Source organism: Corvus moneduloides, chromosome 16, assembly GCF_009650955.1.
Source record: "Corvus moneduloides isolate bCorMon1 chromosome 16, bCorMon1.pri, whole genome shotgun sequence".
Lineage (NCBI taxonomy): Eukaryota > Metazoa > Chordata > Aves > Passeriformes > Corvidae > Corvus > Corvus moneduloides.
Window position 1 is genome coordinate 9,173,135 of NC_045491.1, and position 15,897 is coordinate 9,189,031.

The 15,897-nt window shown below is 49.0% G+C and overlaps 1 protein-coding gene across 6 annotated transcripts in view; it reads left to right on the forward strand.

Annotated features, from left to right (window-relative positions):
* TSC2 (TSC complex subunit 2) overlaps nucleotides 1-15,897 on the forward strand; it is a 32,329-nt gene that overhangs the window by 14,985 nt on the left and 1,447 nt on the right. Inside the window, exons 26-41 of one of the 6 annotated variants that reach the window (XM_032125744.1) lie at nucleotides 1,832-1,963; nucleotides 3,882-4,046; nucleotides 4,828-4,980; nucleotides 5,138-5,250; nucleotides 5,804-6,025; nucleotides 6,716-6,931; nucleotides 8,489-8,557; nucleotides 10,614-10,774; nucleotides 11,258-11,742; nucleotides 12,503-12,578; nucleotides 12,855-12,941; nucleotides 13,138-13,324; nucleotides 14,153-14,292; nucleotides 14,491-14,569; nucleotides 15,083-15,174; nucleotides 15,447-15,545. In XM_032125744.1, coding sequence (XP_031981635.1) covers nucleotides 1,832-1,963; nucleotides 3,882-4,046; nucleotides 4,828-4,980; nucleotides 5,138-5,250; nucleotides 5,804-6,025; nucleotides 6,716-6,931; nucleotides 8,489-8,557; nucleotides 10,614-10,774; nucleotides 11,258-11,742; nucleotides 12,503-12,578; nucleotides 12,855-12,941; nucleotides 13,138-13,324; nucleotides 14,153-14,292; nucleotides 14,491-14,569; nucleotides 15,083-15,174; nucleotides 15,447-15,545 — 2,476 coding nt within the window. The remainder of the gene's footprint in view (nucleotides 1-1,831; nucleotides 1,964-3,881; nucleotides 4,047-4,827; nucleotides 4,981-5,137; nucleotides 5,251-5,803; nucleotides 6,026-6,715; nucleotides 6,932-8,488; nucleotides 8,558-10,613; nucleotides 10,775-11,257; nucleotides 11,743-12,502; nucleotides 12,579-12,854; nucleotides 12,942-13,137; nucleotides 13,325-14,152; nucleotides 14,293-14,490; nucleotides 14,570-15,082; nucleotides 15,175-15,446; nucleotides 15,546-15,897) is intronic. The other 5 variants (XM_032125742.1, XM_032125745.1, XM_032125746.1 and 2 more) reach the window with 5 other exon arrangements.

Sequence of the window (15,897 nt, forward strand, 5' to 3'; positions counted from 1 at the left end):
GTAACATTTGCCAGGAGAGGAAGATATTCCTTGGAAGGCATTCAGGGTTTCTCCAATGTCCTTTTACCTGCAGGGATTACCTAAATTGGTTCACTTAACTTGCTTCAGTGTTGTGAGCAGTGAGCACATGGTGGCATCTGAACGCTGGGGAAAGTGCCTCTACTTCACCTGCAAGGCTGCAGCAGAGCCTTGCAATGAAGAAACACCATCCCTGCCCTACTGCTGCAGCTGTAAACCCTGTGTTGTGTTTCATCTCTCCCATCTCCTCCTCCTTCATCCAGAAACTTGGAAGAGAAGCCTTTTGACACTCATCTCTCCAATTAGAATTTCAACTAATCTTTTTTTTTTTCTTTTTTCCCCCTAAAAAAACCTGTTAAATTCTACCAGGTTGGAATACTTCTGTATCTAAAGGCTTTTGATGGATCACTTTCCACAGAAATCTCTGCTGAGGAGTGTGGCTGTACTCAGGCAGTGCCCGAAGCACTGGAATGGCAGGATGCCACTGCCTCTGGGTCTGGCTGAGCTTGGATTCTGGCCAGGGCACAGAGGAAAGGCCTGGAGCAGATACCAGTTTCCCTGCCTGAGAAGCCTCTGGGCTTGGTTTTCACTCCTTAAGCCCAAAGATTGTTTCCCTGCCATAGCTGAGGTGCTGGGTGTTCCAAGGGATCGCAATCCCAGCAGTTCCCAGGGTTGCTGGATGTCCTGATATTGGTGTAGGTGATGATCCCTGAGCATGAGCCTGTGCTCTCTGCAGCAGTTGTAGCCAAAAGTGATCTGTGTTGGGCGAAGGACAAAGAAATTCTGATCCCTCCAGGTGGCAATCTGAGATGTAAGAGCTCACTGAGAGGAGGATGGCAAATAAATTGTGTTTAGAAACAGCCAGAAGGGTTGAGTTAGTGCCTGCATTTTACCCATGGGAATGGGAGCTGCTGGACCAACTGTTCTGCCCAAATTAGCCCTGAGCCTGGCATGCATCTCAGTGACTAATTAAAGTGCCTCTTAGATCTTAATTGCTGTTATCTCCCACGTGTGCTTGGCACTTGACAGTGTGAACAGTAATTTCCTTTCTGTGCCAGTTCAGAGTCCAGGGGGCTCCCTGGAGCCACTGGTGTGAGGCAGCTGGGGTGGCACAGGAGCATCCCCAGCCAGGGGGTGTTTGTTGGTGCTGCAGTGTGGGGAGGGTCTGGAACGGGGGGCTCAGTGTCCCCAGTGCCTCGAGCTGGGCTATGGGGCACTTCTGGGAGGCCCTGGGTGTGTTGTGACTGGGGAGAAAGCTCAGCTTTGGGCTGGGCTTAGTGGGGACAGAGGTGGGTGACATGGTCCCTGTCTCTTAGAAAAACCTGCTGCCACCTGGTCCAGGTAAAGCATTTTAGGATCTGTGGAAGCCCTCAGGTGTTGAGTCATGGTGAGTTGGGGCAACACAAGAGGAGGTTGAACTGCACAAAACTCCTCAGCCTTGAGGAATCTGTGCCCAGGTAGCCCTCATGTGCTCTTGCCTTTGCTGAACAGCACAGTATTCCAACTGTCATTTCAACCAGTTTTTTTCTTTTAACTTGTACTAATTTCATTTGTTTTGTAGCACATTTAAAATCTTGTTTTCAAAATGTGGTTTGTCTTTTTAATGCTTTTCAGCTCTGCTTGTTTGTACGTTTTAATTTCTTTTTGTTTCCCTTTTTTTCTTTTTGGTTTTTTTTTGGCATTTGTTTTATTTTCCATCACCCTCCGGGATCCCCCAATATTGACCCTGTGACTGTGACCTTTCAACCTACATCCCTACAATGGTTTCCTCCCTTCTGTGACCTCTTTTGGGGCTTGGTGCTTCTCCACATAGTAGTTTAAGACTAGCCAAAAATGCAAAGCAAGGCTTGAATAACTCTCCTCCAGTGAAAGAGCTGAAAGAACCCTCTGCAGTTGATGCCTTCCGATCCCGCAGCATCAGTGTGTCTGAACATGTGGTCCGCAGGTAGAGGCACTTTAAATGGGGACAATCCAAGAGCAACTCGGCCCTTGGAGGTTTTACTGCAAGGGTGGGTGGAAGCAGGGTGGATTTGCATGTGGGATGCTTGCATGACTTGGTTATCCCATCAAAAACTGGCCTTAGCCACAGGCAAAGGTTTTGGGAAAGTATCCCGAGGCTTCCCAATGCCACATCACACCCTGGGTGTCTGTGGTCACTTTGCCATGTTCTCTGATGCTTTAGCAACAAAAAAAATTCTGTTTTTAAAGTAAAAGTGATGAAAGGAGGAAAGAAAAAAACAAACAAAAAAACCCACACACAAAGAAAGGAAAAAGGTTGCATTCTGCACAAGTGAGAATCCTGGGTACAGCTCACTAAAACTTGAGCCTCCCAAGCGGGGATTTGCTTCAGGAGAGGATTTGGAAGCTCTGCAAAGTTATGGAGAGCCCTCCTTCCAGTTCTAGGAGGAATAGTTCTGGCCTCAGTTTAGGATTTGTTCTTCTGAAGGAGCTGATGAAGTGTCCTGGTCTCAAGTATGATGCCATGAAAAAGCTGGATTTGTCTTTCCAGAGAGCAGTGAAGGGTGTGCTCAGCCCATACGAATTGTTGATTTCACAGCTAAAGAAAACAAGATTTGATTTCAGAGATTGATTTGATTGATTGACAGGTTTTGATGGCAAGCATTGACCTGCTCTAATGAAAGATGTGAAATTATTGATGCCAGCTTCTTAAACGTATTTCTGGATCACTTCCCTTGAGTGTTAAACTGCTGAACCTGAAGATTTGTGCCTTAACCTGTAGGATTGCTGTCAGTGGAACTTGATTTTTTGTTTTTTGTTTTTTATTTTTGGCTCTATCTGGTGTTTGGGGGAAGGAGGCTGAAGTGACTGAATTGCAGTTATAGTGCTGACACTTCATTCTATGGGAGAGATCCTTCCCTGTGAGGCTGGGGAGGCCCTGGCACAGGTTACCCAGAGAAGCTGTGGCTGCCCCTGGATCCTTGAAGTGTCCAAGGCCAGGTTGGACAGGGCTTGGGGCAGCCTGGGATAGTGGAAGGTGTCCCTGACGTGGCAGGGGGTGGTACTTGATGGGCTTTAAGGTCCCTTCTAACCCAAACCCTTCCAGCATTCTCTGATATCCCCATTAATCATGAGGTGATTTTCTTCTCTTGCATTTATGTGTAAATGGTAGCAACGAGAAGTTCAGATAATTGCCCTTAATGAAGCCAAAGAAGTTGCCACATCATAAAAATTTTGGCTGTACCTCAGCTTAGTTTGTATTACAATGGCATAAGGAGTTGTCTTTATAAAATACTGCAGTCCAGCCTAAAACAGAAATGGTTTTAAAGTGCCTTGCTGATTTGGCTGATTTGAAGGCAGACCTGCTCTCTATTGTTGTGCTAATTTCCTGTTCAGAGTGCAATTTTTTTTCCTATTTCAAGTTAAATTAGGTTTTATGTAGCTATTGAATTTGGAGGGGGAAAAAATCAATATACGGGAGAGATGCAACAGAGAAAAAAGCAAACCACAGGATTATAAAGTGAAGTCTGGAGTGCCCCAATTTCTGGCTCATGGGCAACCTGCTGCCTGGGAAGCTGGTGCTGGTCATGGGATGCTTGCCCTCAGCATAGATTAGGAACTCAGAGCTGCCACTCACTCCTTGCTTGGTGCACTTGCCCATGGGCCACCAACATCAGAGAGCACTGGCCTGGCCAGCTGAGTGACGTTGGAGTCTCTCCAGAGAAAATACACTTCCTGCAACGACAACCTGGGAAGCACAACATGAGGCTGATCCCAAAATCTGTTTCCCAGTCCCTGGGTTTGATGGCTGGCACGTGCATGTACAGCAGGGTCTGCATCCCGCCGTCTATGGGGACAGGGACATGGAGCAATCTGATCTGTCACTTGGGGGTGTTCTCTTCCAGTCGCATCCAAACATCCATCACCAGCTCGAGCCTGGGCTCTGCAGATGAAAACTCCATGGCTCAGGCTGATGACAACTTGAAAAACCTGCACCTGGAGCTGACAGAGACCTGTCTGGACATGATGGCTCGATACGTCTTCTCCAACTTCACTGCTGTGCCCAAGAGGTCAGTCAGGGACCAGGGACACATGGGTGGGTTTCAGGTTCGTGTTTCACTTTATTGGTGGAAAAACGTTGGGATTCTGGCAGGCCCAGGCTCTGAAGCCTTTCCTCACTGATAAAATCTTGGCTAAAGAAGAGATGAAATGAGGGAAGACTGTAGAAGAGAAGGCTATGGGAAGGCCTTGGAGGTCCTTCCAGTGCCTAAAGGGGCTCCAGGAGAGCTGGAGAGGGACTTGGGACAAGGGATGGAGGGACAGGACACAGGGAATGGTTTCCCACTGCCAGAGGGCAGGGTTAGATGGGATATTGGGAAGGAATTTTTCTGTGTGAGGGTGGTGAGGTGCTGGAATGGATTTCCCAGGGGATGCCCCATCCCTGGAGGTGTTCCAGGCCAGGCTGGACAGGGCTTGGAGCACCCTGGAATAGTGGAAGGTGTCCCTGCCCATGGCAGGGGGTGGCACTGGATGGACTTAAAGGTTCCTCCCAACCCAAACCGTTCTGTGGTTCTGTCAAATCTGTCAAATCCTTTGCCTCAGCCTCGACCTGTCTGGAGGAGATGCCTTGAAGGTCTGGAGCAGGACTTTGCTCCATGTCTGTGCTGGATAACCAGAGTCTGCTGCAGAAGCTCATCCATCATCCTGATGGGTAACGTGGATGATGGCAGCTAAGGGGAGTGGCACAGATGCTGTGTAAAGAAGGGAAGCAGGCAGCACCTCGTGCATGGTTAATGACATCAGCTCTGTCCTCTGCCTCCTGAGGAATCTTCACCCCAAATGTGTTCCCAGGTCTCCTGTGGGTGAGTTTCTGCTGGCTGGAGGAAGGACCAAGACGTGGCTGGTTGGTAACAAGCTGGTGACCATCACTACAAGTGTTGGAACAGGAACAAGGTCCCTGCTTGGCCTGGACTCTGCAGAGTTCCAGAGCACCCCAGAATCAAGGTAAGTTTCTCTCCCATGTCTAGAAGTCGCCACTTGACAAAGTCACCTAAAAACCACTACATCTTTGTAGTTTTTCCTCTTGCTGTAAGAGGAATGTTTCATTTTTCCATCACGGCTGATTCCTCTCTCAACATCACCAATGTCTTCTTTCCTACAGCTCAGACCCTGTTTTGCAAGTGAGACAGACCAAGGAAGCTCCAGCCAAGCTGGAATCCCAGGCTGGGCAGCAGGTCTGCAGGGGCTCCCGCAACAGAGTCCGATCCATGTCGGGTAAGTTCCCATCCTGGGCTCTCCCTGCCATTCCTGGGCTCTCCCTGCCATTCCTGGGCTCTCCTTGCCATTCCTGGGGCCCTGCCACAGGCTGAAGGCTCCAGGTGCCTCCTCTGTCTGAGCTAATTTGAGACCTGGAGCTGTCTGGTGTTTAATGAGGGGTGGGTACCAGGGCTCCTCCTGCTTCCCTCTCCTTGCAGGAGAGCTTTGGTGATCCCATAAATTGGTTTATAAAGAACACATGGAAGGTAAAATTTTCTTCATGGTTTAACCCCAGCTGGCAGCTAAGCCCCACCCATGTGCTCACGCAGGCCCCTGTGGGGGGATGGAGGAGAGAATTGGAAGGGGAGAAGTAAGAAAATTTGTGGATTGAGAGAAGAACAGTTTAATAATTGAAATGAAATAATAGTAACAATAATAATTGTAATGACAAGGGAAATAAAACCAGGTTATTGTGTATGCAGCTGCTAGAGGAACTTAAAAGCCTCATTCCTGGGATATTTTTGGGGCTAACTAAGCATGCCTCTCCCTTGGATTGTGTCTGTCCTGCCAGGTGGTCATGCCTTACGTGTTGGTGCCTTAGACAGCTCAGCCTCCCATTTTCCCAGTGGCTCGACTTCCCAAGGGACACAGGGCCCTCCTGCTGCTGCAGCTCGCCCAGAGAAGGCCAGTCCTGCTCCACAGACAGCCCTGCAGAAGGAAAAAGCCAACTTGGCTGCCTACGTGCCACTGCTGACCCAGGGCTGGGCAGAAATCCTGGTGCGCAGGCCCACAGGTGGGTACCTGAGTGTGGGGTGGGATCCTGGATTTGGTGAGAAACCAGAGCCTGGGTGAAGGAGAAAAATCCATATTTGATTGTAAATGGATATGTTTGTGGCTTACTGACTTTTGAAACTATAGAACCATGGGATGGTTTGGGTTGGAAGGGACCTTAAAACTCATCCAGTTCCACCCCCCACCATGGGCAGGGACACCTTCCACTATCCCAGGTTGCTCCAAGCCCTGTCCAACCTGGCCTTGGGCACCTCCAGGGATGGGACATCCACAAGTCTGGGCAGCTGCACAGTTATGTTTGCTCTTAAGGAAGGAATAACAACCTGTTCAAGGTCAAAATTCTTGAACACCGGTATGTTCCACGAGATTAACAGGAGTTACCTATTTCAGCTGAAAGCTGTTTCATGAGAAAATAACTGACCTGGTGTTAATTAGGACACTTGAGTGTTTTGGATGCCTTTGGGAATCTGCTGTAGCAGTGAGTTACCAGGGGTGGGTTTTGCGGAGCTTGGGGTGAAGTGCAGAACACTGGGAGTAGCAAGTGAATCAAGTCATTCTGCAGAAGAACTGAGAACTTGCTCCATTTGGATTTTTATTTGCAAATTCCAAAACAATTTATGCATTTTCAACACGAGCTGTAATCTTTGGGGGACCTGGGAGTACTGACCCCTTCCTCAACTGTCTGCTGCAGGTAACACGAGCTGGCTGATGAGCCTGGAGAACCCGCTGAGCCCCTTTTCCTCAGACATCAACAACATGCCTCTGCAGGAGCTCTCCAATGCCCTCATGGCTGCAGAACGTTTCAAGGAGCACCGAGAGACAGCTCTGTACAAATCCCTGTCCGTGCCCTCCTCCAGCCTGGCCACGGGAACGGCCAAACCCTCGCTGCTGCAGCGCTCCAACACAGGTGGGAGCTGCCGGCAGAGCGTGAACAGCTCCAGGCTCTGCTGGGTCTCTGCAGGGCTTCTAGAGCAGCTGGGAGTGTGAGGGGGGCCAGCAATGAGAAAGGGAATCAGTTCTTGTCCCTAGAAGTGAAAAATTCCCTTCCTCCTTGCTTTTGCTGTCCTGTAGGGGAAGAGGAGAACAGGGGAGTAACAGAGCTGCTTTGCAGGAGTCGTGTGTTTCGTGTGTTCCCCAAATGAAAATGAACAAAGTCATGGATCTGTTCCTTCACCCACTTGTTTGGGGCTGATCTGGGCATCCCACTTGTGGATGGATCTTTCCATGCAGTGTTTCCATTTCCATTTGTCTTCAGTTTGGGAGTCTGTGTCGGGCACTCAGAGCTGCAGGTTCCTGGGGAATGGCCTCTTCCAAACCTTGCCAGCCAGGAGGAGTTGGTTGCTGCTGGCTTTTAGAGCAGAATGCAAATCCTGTTGGATTTACCCACCTCTGAAAATGACTTGTCAGCCTTCAGTTGAACCACTCGAGTTTCATTTGCTGGCTTGACTTTAACACAGTGGCTGAGGATTTTCACTCTGTTCAATGTGGTGCTAGTTCCTCTTAAAAAGCTGTTAATGTTGGGAGATTGGTGTTGACTAACAGCTGCAATTTTTGAAGCTTTCTGCAGCCCCTGCTCGAGCTCTTATCCAGTGATATCCAACACTGAGGCTCTGAGCACTGCAGACACCATCAGAATTGAGCAGTGGTACCAGCAGACCAGGCTTTGCTGGGGAAAAATGGGACGGATTGTCTGGAAATCTGGTAAAAATGCCAGTTTTCAGGTTTGTTTTAAGAAGGGCAGGGTATATTTTAGTATTTCAGAACGTGTAAACACAAAATTGGAGTCAAATTATCACGTCTTACAAACAAACAAAGTAATTATTTTCCATAAACGCTTCTGTGACTAAAAATTTGTGGTATATGGAGCTAAGTGGAGAGCTGAACCCACACCACCTGAATGCCACTCCTGTGCCAGTCTGAGAGTAATTTTGGCCCACATCCTTGTTAACCAGACTTGCTGGAGCTGGCTGGGGAAGGACCATTTGGAAGAAGTTTTGCTGTCAGACTGTCACATGCCTGCTCTGCCTCTTTAGAGGTTAAACCTCTGTGAGTCTTTACCCAGATTTCTATTCTCCAGGCTCTTCTGTGGGTTTAAAAGTGACCTTGTGCAGGTCAGGAAAGGCTCAGCCTGGTTTCCTGTGTGTGCTGGGATATCAGGAAGGGATTTTCTGTTCCTAAGCCTCACAAAATGCATTCTGCAAAGGGAGCAGTTGGAGCCTGCACTGTTGGATGTGTTTATTCCTCCTTATTTGTGTTGAGACCTTGTGCCCTTAAAGTATCCCTTTGGCATCTGGTGAGCTTATCCCAGCTTGTTCTTTCCTTTGTTTCATTTATTTATTTGTTTGTTTTAAACTAGGCTCTTGGTTACATTTTAAACTCTGTGCTTTTTAATTTTTTTATAATTTTTTTTCATATAGTCTCTCCTTCCTTTTGATGTAGCTGCTCACTTGATTTCCCTTTGCAGTGGCCTCTTTCTCTTCCATGTACCAGTCCAGTTGTCAAGGGAAGTTGCACAGGAGCATATCCTGGGCAGGTATATTTATATATATTTAAGGAAAAAAACAACCAAACAGTATTGCCATAGAAGAACACCTCTGATTCATAGAAAATGTATCCCTCATCCCTCATTTTCCCCTTCCATGTCTCCTGTCTGTCCCCAGTCTCATCACTCTCAACAAATGGGATCTTGACTAGCATGAAGAAGTCCAAGCCAGATCCAACATTTGCAAGTGCAGACAATTTCTTAAAGCAACTTTGCTTTTAGCTGGGGTGGCTTGTGAGTCATGAGGCCAGGTGTTAAATGACCTGTCAAAACGTGGCTGGGTTAATTAATTCTTCATTTGCAGCTTCATTTTCCAATTGGCTTTGTGTTCTGCTCAGTGGAAAAGCTCCCAGTTGTGAGAAGAGCAGTGTGTGCTGCAGGACAGGCTCCCCTTGGAGCTGCTCAGCCCAGGGATCTGCCAGAATTGGACACAGAAAGATAAAATCAGCTGATAATATGTATATATTTTATATATGGATAAAGTTCAGCCAGCATGGAGGCTGGTTAAGAGATTTTTGAATTAAAAGAAATATATTTCGGCAGAAAACCTGCTAAATTCTGCCTTTTAGAGGCTCTACAGAAATATGAAATCTTTCTCTACTTCAGTAAAATTGATTTCATAATTAAGTGAAGTGGAGATCAAATTACACACCTTATGAGCACAACACCTGCATTGCTTTGATAACCTGCAGTGCGTTGTGATTTTAATTAGAGGGTTCAAATGTTTTTCTGCCTCTTTACTTCACTGGAAAACTCCCAGTAGAGCAGTGGGGTGTTCTGAGCTGCTGCTGGTTGCTGTCAGAGGCCTCTCAAAGCAACACAAAGCTGCTGCAGTTCAATATTTTTCTGTACTTCTCTCTGCTCCTGTTATTCTCTTCCCACCTAAAGAATAATTAGTGCTTGAGTTGTTTCAAAGCACCAGCAATCTTGGCAGTGGTGTAGGAGGGGAGCTTGGAAGCCCTGGGTGTCTGCAGGTGTGTTCTGGCTTGGACAGCTAACCAGATCAGCACGTTGTTTTGGTTCCTTTTGGTTTGTTTTGTATTTTTAAAAGGTTTGTGTGTGCAATGCTAACTCTTAATTGCTTCTTTGAAATAACTTTGGTCCTGCGAGCTGAAATCAATCCAGGAAAAGCTGCTATAGTGATTTTTTCTTTGTATTTTTTTTAATTTTGCTGATTTTATTTATATTTTGTGTGTGCTAATTTTTGGTTTTATTATTGTTATTATTTTGGAAAACAAATCTTGGCCTTTCAGATTGGTCTTCCAGTCCCTTGTGTGCATAATGGGAAGCCTCCTGTTCTCCAGCCTTTTCCTCAGGACAAAAAGTAAGGCCAGGAGGAGCCTTTGGTCAGACTCATCCCTGTGGTCAGTGCCTGGAGCAGATCCAAGGTTAAATCCTCCACGTAGGCAGGGCTTCCACGGAGCTTTTTTGTCAGTGTGGTTCCACTCCCTGTGTGTCTGAGCAGATGCCACCTGCAGTGCCCGTGTCACCCCTGCTCTCGTCTTTCCACATGTTCAGGGCTGAATTGTTTTGCTTCTCCTGAGACATTCTAGGAAAGCTGCCAAACTGCAAGGAAGTGGCTCCTAGGAAAATTTCTGATCTCCTTGTAGGCCTCAAGGCACAGGAGCGTTGCATTTCAGTACAAGAAAAGCTCCCTTTGTTGCAGCCTTGCACAGAGCTGATGCCTCCAGCAAGCTTTTATCCGGTACTTTCCTACATCTCTGTAGTTCCTGTCTGTCCTGGTAACCCGTGTCCAAGGTCCCGTTTCCTCATCCCGTGCCCTGCTTGTCCTTCAGCAACAATTGGAAAAAACAGCTGCACTTCCTTAGCCCAAGGCAGGCAGCCCTTGGCTGTGAGGGTGAGGTGATTTATTCCCTGGAAAAAGGGGAGCCAGGAGCGAGTCTGACATGACAAGAAATGCCAGGGCACTCATTCCGTATGGCCTTCCGTTGAGATCCCGTAGGGAAAAGGCTGGTACTTGAGAGGAGAGGAGGGGGGCCCGTCCCCGTGTCCCCTCTCCACAGCTCCTGTGCTGGTGTCTCCGTAGAATCTGCTGTGGTGCTGGAGGAAGGGAGCACGGGGGAGATGGAGCTCAGGGAGGCCGAGTCCCCTGCGGAGTCCCCGGAGAGCGAGGACGTGGAGACCTCGTGTTCCGAGCACGTCCTGAGCGAGGAGAGGTTTGGAAAAGCCCAGGACTCCTACAGCAGGGTAAGGAGAGGCCCAGGGCGAGCAGTGGGTGACAGCCAGGAAGGGATTGTGCATCAATTCCCTCATGGCACCCTCAGAAATAGCTCACTGATGGTGCTGGGAGTCTGGATGGCCTGGAAGGATTCAGGGGAAAATCCCTGTTTTATCAGGGACCTTGATCCGCACTGCTTTGTGCTCCTTCCTGCCCACGTTTCCCTGGAAGTGTTGGGGTGCCTTGAGCATTGCTGTTGTCAGCTTTTATTCTGGCTGTCAGGAAAAGGAAGGAATCCTTCCCTGTGAGGGTGGGGAGACCTTGGCACAGGGTGCCCAGAGAAGCTGTGGCTGCCCCACAGCTCTCTGCTCCACTGCTTGGAGTGTCCCAGGCCAGGTTGTGTGGGGCTTGGAGCAACCATGGGATGAGCTTTAAGGTCTATCCCAACCCAAACCATTCTGGGATTCTTTGATTCCTTGAAAACTTATATTCTGTGTGTCTCTCTCTTCCAGTCCTCCTCCACCTCCAGCCAGGAAGACAAGTCGCTGAAGTCGGAGGAGCTGGTGGAGGGCGGGATCCCCATCGGGCGGGAGGAGGGCCGGGCGCTGGAGGAGCTCTCCTTCCAGCCCTCGCAGCCCCTCAGCAAGTCCAGCTCCTCTCCCGAGCTCCAGACGCTGCAGGAGGTGCTCAAGGATGCCAACGGCCGGGAGGTGCCCAGGAGGCTGAGCACGGAAGTGAAATCCAAATCCCAGTCGGGGAACCTGGAAGGGGAAGGGCTGGGCAGCTGGCTGGGCAGGGGGGACGACAGCAGGGCCACCGGGCCGGGGGGTGGCACCGGGGCTGTCACCTCACCCCGCTCGCCCTCAGGGCACCGGCCCCGGGGCTACACCATCTCCGACTCTGCCCCGTCCAGGAGGGGGAAGAGGATCGAGAGAGATGCCTTCAAGGGCAGGACAGCAGCTTCCAACGCGGAGAAAGTCCCTGGAATAAACCCCAGGTGGGTGCAGGGCCCCTGAGCTGCCCCATCAGGGGCTCCTTCAGGAGGGGCTGCTTGAGTGGGGTCTGCAAAGCATCTGATTGAAAAATGAATTACCTGCTTGATTCAGGAGCTAGTACAGACCTGTTGAGCACAGTACCACTGAATTAATTTTGGGATTAGGAAACAGAACTCCCAAATGGTGAAAGAAATAGATGAATAGTTTCCTCCTGTACTTAATGTACTCAATTTAGGGGCTGTGGTTTGACTGCAGGTTACCCAGGGTTAATTTTGCTGTGAACAGAGTGAATTGCTGGTTTTGCATTTCAAGAAATAGAATGTGCAAAATCCCAAGAAGGAGAAGAAGGTTTGTAATTGTTGCTTTTTGAACTGGGGATATTGTTAGCTGTCTGAAATTGCATGATGAGACAATTTTCATCTGATTGAGGGCAGGTAAAATGCAAATTTTTGTACAATTTGTGTCTGAAAGCCTAGAAATGCCCCCAGAGCTGTGGAGGGCATTCCTGCTCCTCCACTCCGTGCCTTTGAACAGGGAATTTTTGTGGCTGCTGCTGTTTGACACATTATTGTTTTTCTGACAGGGGTCTATTGCAAACTGCAGGTAGTCCAGGCACTCAGAGTGTCTCTAAAAGATGAATAATACCCTGTTAGCGCTTTAATTCCTCCTCTTTTTCTGCTGTACATAATGTTCTTACATCCAACAGATCAAAATTGACTTCATTTTTATTGTAACAGACTTTTCCCTCCCTCTCTGCTTCAGCTTTGTGTTTTTACAGTTGTATCACTCCCCCTTCTTTGGTGATGAAAACAACAAACCCCTCTTGTTGCCAAATGAGGTAGGCAAGGAGTTTTATAAATCCTTAGTTTTTTTAACCTCATGACTTTCTTGGAATGCAAATGTTAATCACAAGTGTCTAGCTAAGGTGCTGCAGTTTAAAGGTGTTTCCTACCAGCAGTGCCACAGATGGGAGATTCTCTGTGTTGGGGTTGTGGAGAGGATTTTTTAAAGCTCACAGAGTCCTGGGATGGTTTGGGTGGGAAGGGACCTCGATGGGCAGGGACACCTCCCAGCAGCCCAGGCTGCTCAGGTGGGGTCCCTGTTTTGATTGCAGACGTTTGAGAGGTCGGTGCAGCTCCTGGATCAGATCCCATCCTACGACACACACAAGATTGCAGTGCTCTATGTTGGGGAGGGCCAGGTGAGTGTGTGCAGGGGCTGGAATCCTTATGGAATGCTGGGAACCTCTCCAGCAGTGGGATTTGCCCTGCTCCTGCAGCAGCCTTGCTTTTCCTTAGTTTCTTGTGCTAAAAATCTGTGCGTGCATGAAGCCCTTCTGTGAGGGCAGTCACCTCATCCCAGGAAGGGATCACTTGTGACATGTCCCTGTGTCCCAGAGCAACAACGAGATCGCCATCCTGTCCAACGAGCACGGCTCCTATCGCTACACCGAGTTCCTCACGGGCCTGGGCAAGCTCATCGAGCTCAAGGACTGTCAGCCAGATAAGATTTACCTGGGTGGCCTGGATGTGTGTGGGGAGGATGGACAGTTCACCTACTGCTGGCACGATGACATCATGCAAGGTGAGCTGGAAGGATGGTCTGTGTCTTCTGACTTCACCTGACCTGCCTTCCACACTGATTCCTTCCCAGGGATGTAGTGAGGATGTCCTGGGGCTCTGATCCCCTCCTGTTCTGTTAGCTCTGCAGGCTGTGTGATGAAGTTCAGGACAGGTGCATATCTGCCTTTCTTAACAAAAAAAATCACACCAGTTTTATGATGCTCTGCTCTGTAAAACAATCTGCTCTGTAAATCTGTGCAACGATCAGCTCTTTAAAGGCTGACAGGGTTTAGTTTAGAGGTTTAGCTGCTTGTCCCCAAGGTGCTGTGAAAGCTGTTCACTGAGGGTGATGTCAGTATTGCTGTGTTTCTCTGGAGAGCAGTTTGGAGCAGGGAATGTCACTGCTGTGGCCATGGCTCATGTCACTGCAGTGTCACCCAGCTGCTGCAGCACCAAGCAGTGCAGAAATCATCCAGGATCCAGCAGGATATGGTGAACTTCCCAAATTTTTCTGCACAGCTCTGTGCTCATCACGCTGAGTCCAGTTCCATGGGATCGCTGTAGGCCACTCCCTGTGGCCTTGGGGCTCTGCAGAGCTCAGTTAGGGCAAGTCCTGGTTTAAGCTCTTTTTCCTCCCTAACCCAGGGTCTGTTCCCCATGCTGCTGTGGTCCTTCCCACTGGCTGCTGCACTCTGCTCCAGGGACCCCTGGGGCATCCAGTGGGACGGGATTCAGCTCTCAAAAATGGGGACAAACCTATTGAGGGAGCACAGTTTGTATTTTTATTACTGGCGTGTGACCATTGCTGCTTTCCCAGCCTAGCCTAAGGATCTTTGTGTTCCCTTTCCAGCCATTTTCCACATTGCTACTCTGATGCCCACAAAGGATTTGGATAAATATCGCTGTGACAAGAAGAGGCACCTGGGGAATGATTTTGTTTCCATCGTTTACAATGATTCTGGAGAGGATTTTAAACTGGGCACAATAAAGGTAGGGGGTTTTCCTTGTGGGTGTGTTACAGCAGCACTACAAGGTTGTAAACCTTCATGTGTGGGTGTTACCCTAAAAACAGTGTGGGGATTATGGGGGGAGCTGTTGGCCATGGTGGGGTCTCTGGTGTGAGTTTGACATTCAAACCACAGTACTGCCAGGGAAATGTTTCTGACTCTTTTACTGGTTTCTCTTTAGGGGCAGTTCAATTTTGTGCATGTGATCATCACCCCCCTGGACTATGACTGTAACTTGGTGACGCTGCAGTGTCGGAAAGGTGGGAAGTCCTCAGCCTTTGCTGTGTTGAGGGCTTGAGTTTCAAAAGTTAAAACTTCTAGGAGAAACTCTCTGGATCCAGTTTGCCCAGTTACATCTGGGTTTGCCCTGCTTGTGTACCTTGACTGGATTGCTCATATTGTGTTCAAGCTCAGGACACAGTGCCAGCAGCAGAGCAGATCCCTCCAAGAGCCTGGGGGTGTTGGAGGACATGGAGGGTTCAGCAGTGCTGGCGCAGGTGTTTTACCAAAGGGGCACTTTTGGGTGTTTCTGGCTCACAGTTTGGTTCATGTGAGAGCCCAGCAGGCTCTCCCCAAACCTTTATGGAGCAGCCAGAATTTGGGAGCCACTTGTGTTAAGCTGCAGAACGGGTTCTGTTAGAGTGGGAGCTGTGGAGCTGGTGGGGACTTGTGTAATACAATTCCTCAGGTTTATTTGACTTAAATGTTTAGTTACTGGCAACCTTTTGCTTCTTCTTAACTGTCTTACAAGAATTTTTTCCTTTAAACCAAAGACATGGAGGGTCTGGTGGACACGAGTGTTGCCAAGATCATCTCTGACAAGAACCTGCCCTTTGTGGCCCGTCAGATGGCCCTGCATGCCAATGTGAGTACCCCCAGCTCCCCCAGACCTTCTGACTTCCAGCTGCTGCCTTGGGCCATCACCATCTTCCAAGGAAACAAGCAGGGCCTGCTAAAGCAAAGAAACAACTTTTCTACTTGACCTTGAAGCCAGAGTTGGCACCTGAACAGTCCTAACTCAGAGCTGGATTTCAGTTGCTGTCAAACTGCACACAAAAATCGGATTAATTTTATTGTTGTTGTTATGTTAATGTGGCTCCTCTCTTTCCCTGCTTCTCCCCACCCTTTCCAACCCAGATGGCTTCCCAGGTCCACCACAGCAGATCCAACCCCACGGACACCTACCCCTCCAAATGGATCGCGAGGCTGCGCCACATCAAGAGGCTCCGGCACCGGGTGAGTGGAGCTGCTCTGAGGGGTAGAACTGGCCTTTACTGAGACTCTTACTGCAATTAAGGCAGGTAAAACCAGCTGGCAGAACTTGCTGAGTGAGAGGAGGGGTGTGTATATGGAGGTTAGAATCCAGCTGGTCAGGGAATCAGAGTTTGGGTTGGAAGGGACCTCAAGGATCATCCAGTTCCAGTTCTGTTATGAGAATGACCACCTTTCCCATGGAGAAATTCCTCCTGATGTCCAACACCTGGACACAGAGTGGCACCCCCTCAGTGCTGGCACAGTGTCCTGGGTAACCTGCCCTGCCCAGATGGAGAACAGAAAGAGTTTTGGAGAGAATGGAGCTCACCTGTTC